General features: G+C 33.8%; 1 protein-coding gene and 1 long non-coding RNA gene across 4 annotated transcripts; both read left to right on the top strand.

Moving 5' to 3' along the window:
• The first annotated feature begins 321 nt into the window (after positions 1-321).
• LOC112772745 (uncharacterized) lies at positions 322-1,761 on the top strand. 3 transcript variants are annotated; one of them, XM_025817746.2, is made up of 3 exons: positions 322-543; positions 670-888; positions 1,411-1,761. In XM_025817746.2, exons 1-3 carry the CDS (start codon positions 490-492, stop codon positions 1,567-1,569), a joined length of 432 nt encoding a protein of 143 aa, XP_025673531.1. In that variant the 5' UTR covers positions 322-489; the 3' UTR covers positions 1,570-1,761. The 3 variants fall into 3 exon arrangements, with proteins under 3 accessions (XP_025673531.1, XP_025673534.1, XP_025673532.1); XM_025817749.2 differs by having other exon boundaries at positions 340-543; positions 670-902; positions 1,423-1,761; XM_025817747.2 differs by having other exon boundaries at positions 341-543; positions 1,423-1,761.
• Positions 1,762-4,586: 2,825 nt separating this feature from the next.
• Positions 4,587-5,953, top strand: LOC140181168 (uncharacterized). Its single transcript, XR_011875942.1, has 2 exons — positions 4,587-5,029; positions 5,537-5,953. It is a non-coding gene; the product is annotated as an uncharacterized lncRNA (long non-coding RNA).
• The last annotated feature ends 1,688 nt before the right edge of the window (positions 5,954-7,641 follow it).

The following is a 7,641-nucleotide window of genomic DNA, read 5'->3' on the forward strand; positions in this document are numbered from 1 at the left end:
GCATAAGCATAATTCTGTTGTGCTATTTCCTGCGCCACATTCATCCCCTCTTATCCTCCTCAGTTCATCCAGAAACATCTTCGTCTGTAGCATTACGTAAGGAGACACGTGGCGTCTTAAAACTTCATGCATTGCATGCACTCACTAACGTGTCTATCTCATCTTATCATTCTTCATTTTTTATTAAAATCTAACTAACTCAATCCGGCACACGTCATCATCACACGTGTCAAAATATGAAATTAACATTTTACAGTAATATTTTGACACGTGCACTTAAAATCATTATATATTATTTATCATGATTATTAATTTATATTTATATCCTTTATAAATTAAAACACATCTTCCATGTTAAAGATTCTAACTGAAAAAGAGAGCTAAAAAGTCATAGCTTAAAGCAAGTAATCGAAAGAGAAGATACTCATTTTGAAGGAATCCGTTTAGAAAGGAAAATTGTGTGTTTGTTGATTGAGAAAGTAACAGAAAATGGCTACTGCTGAGGAACCAATTCTCTCTAGGATTGAGCGCTTGGATAATATGGTGATTAGTGATTCATCTTAATTCCTTTATTTAATTTTACTTAGGTTTTATTGCATGTCAAACAAAAGAATTCTTAATTGATCAAATGAATTTTCTATGTAATTATTAATGTAAAAATGAGTACAGTTGAGGCAATTGGAGGAAATAAGAGGGTGCAACCGATCATCAAAGAGCTCGTGTGCGTCGACTCCAACAAGCGCAAGTGATGGACGAATCTCGTCCCTTGATTTCTCCCCTAAGAGCTTAGAGAAGCATTGCCGTCCGATTGAGAACGTCATCATGGAGGCCGAAGCCAAAGGCACGTTGATTCAGAGACTCAGCCACGTGGAGGACCGTGTCTTGAAGGTAATAATTCATAGGTGAACATTCATGTCTTATTATCTTTACCTCAAGTTTTGAGGGTGAAGTTGAAAGTTAAAAATCTCGTATAATTATTTAGTCAAATTTATTAAATTATTTTAATAATTTTTGATAATTTTTAAGTAATAAGCATAAAAGTTTTTATTTAACTAATAACTCTACTTATGATTAATTTTGTAACATAAAAATTGAAAAATTGATTTCTAATATTTAAAAATAGGGATTAAATAAATTAAAGGATTAATTTGTCTGAAAAAATTAATTGATAGATATTGATGAAGGTATGAATTTGTGTAGAATATATATATATTTTACAATTTTCTTAATTAAATTTTTATTATTGTTTTTATTTATTGTGCTCTCTGTCTTTTCTTAAATGTTGAGAATGTGAAACTAAAGAAAAACTATTTCTTATCTAAATTCTTCGAAGTAGATAGTTATTTGAAAGAAAACGAATTTCTTTCAACAAGACAATAATTTATTTCTTTTTTTTTTATTGAACTAAAGCTTTGCTTGCAGTTGGAGGATGAATGGGAAGCGGAAAGGAAAATGGAACAAGAGAAAAAGATGAAGCAGCCAAAAAAGAAGAAGGGTTTCAAACAACTAATGCAACAATGTCTCAATGTTAGAGGGAAACATGATAAGAAGCAAGAAGGATCAATATAATAATATCCTGTGTCTATAATAATTCTGTGTGTGTGTCGATATACCTTTTTGGTCTCCTTAATTTCTTTTTTTTTTTTTTTTCTTGGAATGCTCAAGAGTAATCATGCATGGCAGCTTGAGATTCTGATCGATTATTGAATTCAGTTTTGATGAGTTGTCATTAATAAATGATCATTGTATAATGGTTTTTAACTTTTTTTTATATAATATATTATTATTATCTCCAAAAACTCCAAATACAATCTCACTTTTTCGTAAACCAAATGACGCAATTTGTTGTGCTAGTAATCTCAGCTAAAAATTTCGAGTGAAATTTATATCCATAGTAGATTATGGAGAATCTCTGTTAATTAATTGGTGAGGCCTCTGGTGTTCCAATAAGTAGTGGTTAAATATGATTAAAGGTTGAGTGGTTATTTAATAGATGATACCTTATAAGTAGATTTATTATCATTTATTCAAGAAAAATATGAATTGTAAATAGAGAAGTGAAGTTTATTGCTGTGATAAAAGGAAAAATGTAATATAAAAAATTGTTTTTTATGGGTTTTTGTAGTGATCATTAATTAAATTAGAATGAAAAATAAAAAAATTTATGTATGATGAGCAAAAAGAAAAACAAAAATTCTTGTAATTTTTTGTTCAAAAAGAAAAACAACGAGATACGATGATAATGAAAACGAGATAGGATGATAAATTTTTATTTAAATATTTTATATCTGAAATATACAAAAAATAATTATTTATATTATAAACAAGACTAATAAAAAAATTTTAAAAAAAAATTATATTAAAAATTTAGTTAAAATAATTAAATACTAATTATTTACATATTTTTATTTATTTAAGAATAATATTCTTTATTCGTAACAAATTTAAATGTTATTAAGATTTATTTTTTTATTATTATATTATTTAGATAATTATTTAAAATAGAGATTAGATTATACTAAATGTTGATCGGAAAATATTTTCGATCAAGGTAAATGTTCGAAGTGGTGAAGAGATCGAATGTATAAGCAGTTTTTCCACAAGACGCACGTGTAAGCATTAAACGAAAGTTCTCGACACAGGTTCGAATTTAAGGCTTTTCGATAAATCGAGCAAGTTGGATCGAACAGGGTACTCGATTTAGCTGATCGAAATATGTTATTCGAATAAGGGGATCGAGTTACTGTGGTAGTGGAAAAGTTAGAGGTTTTCATCACGCGAGAAAATTACGAGAAACGTTTAAGCGAGAACGGTTACCAAAAAGAATGCATTCAAGACTTTAATCTTGTAATTAATTGTAATTAGGGATGGAAGTGAGTCAAGCCAGCTTATGAGCCAGTTCGAGCTCGGCTCGTTAATAGCTCGATAAGCTAAGCTGGTGAGCTAAGCTTAAGCCTGAAATTGAGCTCATAAATTAAATGAGCCGAGCTTGAGCTTGGATAAGCTCAGCTCAATAGCTCGTGAGCTGGCTCGATTATATATATAATTATTAATACACATATCCTATATGCATCTAGTCTATACTTTTAATATTATATATATACTTATGAAATAGTAATATATAATTATATATATTAATGATCTTAATTATTTAAAATTTTATATTTATTTATTACACATAATTTTGATGTAAGACATAAATAAAAAATTTATATTTATTAATAGATAAACAATAATTGTTCTTTTTAAATATTTTTAAAAATATATAAGTTATAATTTATTGATATAAAGTTATAGATTATGTATTTATGTTTCTATTATTTGAGCCAGCTCGTGAGCTTGAGCCAACTCGTGAGCTTTTGGTGAGCCGAGCTTGAGCTTAAGAAATAGGCTCAATTGTTAATGAGCCGAGCCATGAGCCAAGCTCAATTTTGGTGAGCCGAGCTTGAGCTTGGTCTAGCTCGGCTCAGCTCGGCTCACTTCCAGCCCTAATTGTAATTAGTGGTCAATTACCTAAAATGAATTATAAATACTAGGAAGTCTTAGGGAATAAGGGTTGGAACTTTGAAATCAGAAAAAACACTCAAGCACACTCATATCCTCAGCGAATTTTTGAGTCTACGTCTGAGGTAACTTTTCTGTAGGGTTCCTTCCATATTTTCATTCTTTTAATTTATTTTTCTATAAATATTATCTTTTCAAGTAAATTTATTCTTCAAGTATCCTTTATCTTCTCTGTCTGATTTATTTGTTTCTGGATCTTTAAGTTTTCATGTCAAAGTCTTTTGATTTAGTTGAAAGCATTTTACTGCTTTCTTTTAATTTCAATGCAAGTCTTTACATTTCCCGTACATTTATCCTTTGAAAACTTTAATCTTTATGCTTCTTTCACTAATTTACAAACTTTCTTTTACTTTTATTTTCAATAGTCATCTAATCGAAGACACTTTGATGCACTTTTAGAAAATTGGTACTCGCACAGAGGAGTAGGTTTCGCTCTCAGATCACTAGATATCGAACCATCATCGATTTGCTAAAAATCGACAAAACACTAAAAAATTATATTTTTATTGTTCTTGTTATCAATTATTATATTTTTTTTTGTTGGATATTTGTGGCTTTCACTTCACTAGATTCAAGTGAGTTCTAAAAGTATTGAAAAAAGAGAGTTAAAAATTCCTACTATTTTGGTTATCAAACTATTTCGGGATGACATACATTCTTTAGTAGTAGGGAAGTAACTACTTACTAATAACAAGAAAAAAACTACTCTAATGATAAATGATTAAGTCACTGCTCTACTCTACAAGTATCATAATACTTCCAAGTATTTTTCATCTAATTTACACATGCTATATTTAAACTCTTAGTAACTCAAGTATCAAAGTCTATTGTGGATATTTTTATTGTGGATATTTTTATTACTGCTCAGATGTGGATAAAAGATAATTTTTAGAGGCGTTTAGATTGCTACATCCCGGCCCATTTTTATCATTTTTGTTTTCAGGTAAACTTCGAAACAAAAACTAAACTTACTAATTAAAAGGAACAAATTGAATATATATCAAAATTCTGAAAATCGGTTTGAATCGATTGGTCAAACCGGTTAAATTGCAAACTATAGAAAAATTGATTCGAACATATGCCAAAAATGGGGATTTGAGAAACCATCGTTGGATCATTGAATCCGCCATGAACCAGCCGGTCGAATCCAATTGCGACCTAGCCGATTTTCTGAATTTATCTAAAACAGCAAACACGCATCACTTTCGTTAGGCTATCATCTTTGACCTCGAGCTTCTCCTTCCTTTCATCATCATCGAGCTCTTTCTTCACTTTTGTCCAGTCACCAGCAAGCTACCGCCGCCGTCGCAACTTAGAGCTTTGAAGACACCGTTGCAACGTCGTTCCCCTCCATTGTGCAGCCACCGCTCGAGCTTCAAAACCACCGTCCTTCCCGTCGTCACCAGCTTTGTTCCACCATATCAGCCCTTTGGTCGTGTCCTGTCCAGCTCCCTCTCCCTGTTTTGTTAGTATTTCAGAACATGCTCCAATCTAACTATTTAGTTGTTGTTTTAATGATTAGTATATTGTTCCAGTTTTTGTTTTGTTGTTGGGTTTTTTGTATTTTAAAGTTTTAATTGTTGTTGTATTTTGATTTTTCGTGTTCTTGATTTGTTAAATTATTCATGCTGTTGATCTTAATATGATAAATTGTTCAGCTGAAACTTTGTGCTTGTTTAGTAATAAGCGTGTATTTGAGCATAATAGGGTGCTGCAAATTTGGAAGACAAAAATCAGCTGGTTGTCTTACATCTTTATCTTTTGGAGTAATAAAGAACCTTTCCTCCCAAAATAAGCTCATAATTTGTCATGTTATTGAGTAATTAAAAATAAAATGTTTTAACATTTAATGACCTACTAATTTGATACTGACACATCTATAGTAATGCCAATTTGTTGATTATTATGGAACTATACATGATTTAAGGAAGACATAGAATCGGCATATAAAACTGTTTTGGGTATATTCCAGGGCATTTTGAAGTAGATGACGGTTCATATTTTCAGCATCCCGGCAAGCCCATAGAGCAAGAAGACCACTTCTACCACCTCGGTTGTCGAGAAATCATGGTAGAATCTTGCATCAGATGCAAAATGCTGGAAAATTTGGCAAAGGTCCCAAAAATAGTAATCGTGGACATATGCATAGGAAACAATTCCAAAGGCAACAACCGACTCCACAACAGATCTATCCAGCTGAAGGGTGAGCGCAACTGCCTTCACAACCAAGTTACTCTTCTCAATCTTAATATTCAGTTATTTGTTAAATTTTTTCTTATCATAAATTGTTCACGTTGTTGATCTTAAATTATTGTTTTTGTCATCGGCTCCTGTAGATAAAACTTTGTATGTGATTAAATGGCCTGTGATTAAATGGTTTGATCATTGATGATTTGGTATTTTACATTTAGTTATTTTGTGGGCAATTTACTATATTAAATAATATGGGATCCATATTTAACAGAATGCATAAAATGCAAAATGGATACTAAAATGCATTTTTCCCATAATCTATGTAAATCGCGACAGGGGTGTCGCGGTTTACAAATACAAGTAAACCGCTATAGGGGTGTCGCGGTTTACATGCTACGAGAAATAAGCATAAACCGCGAGAAGGGTGTAGCGGTTTATACATTAGTATACAATTTATATAAACATAAAACAAATTGTGTAGTTAACAAAAACATACATTACATACACCTAATTCAATGGAAATAAACTAAGTACAAACACGTATAATACAAAAGTACATGGTAAATCTGACATACATAGGTATCATGAATGAAAACATAAAATAGTAAGCTACGGCTCCTGCCTGTCGTCATCCTCGTCGTCAAAGTTATGTCCAAATGCGCCTAGGAGATGTGACCCTATACCACATCGAGCGGCCCGTCTCGCTCTGGCGGGCCTCTGGCGCTACTGTGCTGGAGGATCGACTGGCATGCCTACGCCATATGCAGATGCAGGTGTCCCTCCCATGCCCAACCAACTGTCATATGGACTGCCAGCAGGCTCATTCAGGTCTACATGTAGCTGTGGTTGGAATCCATGAGGGTCAGACATTTGCGGCTGGTACCGCTGCATATCATCCATATATGGGCGGTACCCTTGCGCAACGTCCATCTGGGGCTGGGTCTCAGGCACATGATCATGTGGGGTCTACTGCTGAAAATGCGGAGGGTCATCATCCCGGATGAGATCTGCAAAGTCGGAATAGAACTGTGAACTCCCAACCTCGTGGTCCATATCCATCGTGAAAGTCGGACCCACCAGGTCATCATACATCTGGCCATGGATGTCATGGTATATCTGGGAGCTCGAAACATGTGTAAGAGGAACCTCATGGGTCTCCGCTCCTGCATGCTCAGCGGGTCTATCACCAGGACCAGTAGATGTGCCCCCTGATGAAAAGCTAAGTGGAAAGCAGCATCATAATATAAGCCCGTGCGTATGTGCGTACGGTCTCCTCCGTAGCATTATCTGGCAGCACCCTGAACCTCTCATGAAAATATGTGAAGTGGACTGTATACTGCTTCACCTTATTCTGTGGTGGAAGCTCGCCAAACAGTTCCTCAAACCATTCCCACGCCGATTTGCCTTCTTCCATAAACTTCTCAAAATCAGTAAGGCACCCGGATACTGATAAACCATCCACGGGTAGCCCCAACTGGTATGCTACATCCTGCAGCGTGATAGTGCACTCTCCAAAGGGCATATGAAAGGTATGCGTCTCAGGACGCCACCTCTCAATGAAAGCACTGACTAAGGGCTCGTCCAATCAGAACTACCTGGCGTTTAGCCTCGCCAAGTGGTACAAACCGACCCTCTCCAGATATGGTACGATCCTATCATGCAGAGACATGTTCTGCTACCTCCGGACACTATATACACACCTAGTCAGCTGAAGCATGTGACAAAAGAAACCAAACATATAAAAAATCCAACACTAATTTATAGTAATCTAACACAAACACTACAATTTTAAAGTTTAAACAGGTAACATACAGTTCATATTTTCTAACCACAAAATTCAATGAAAGGCATAAACGATTCAACACCTTAATCTAAATTAATTAA

This window comes from Arachis hypogaea, chromosome 18, assembly GCF_003086295.3.
Source record: "Arachis hypogaea cultivar Tifrunner chromosome 18, arahy.Tifrunner.gnm2.J5K5, whole genome shotgun sequence".
Lineage (NCBI taxonomy): Eukaryota > Viridiplantae > Streptophyta > Magnoliopsida > Fabales > Fabaceae > Arachis > Arachis hypogaea.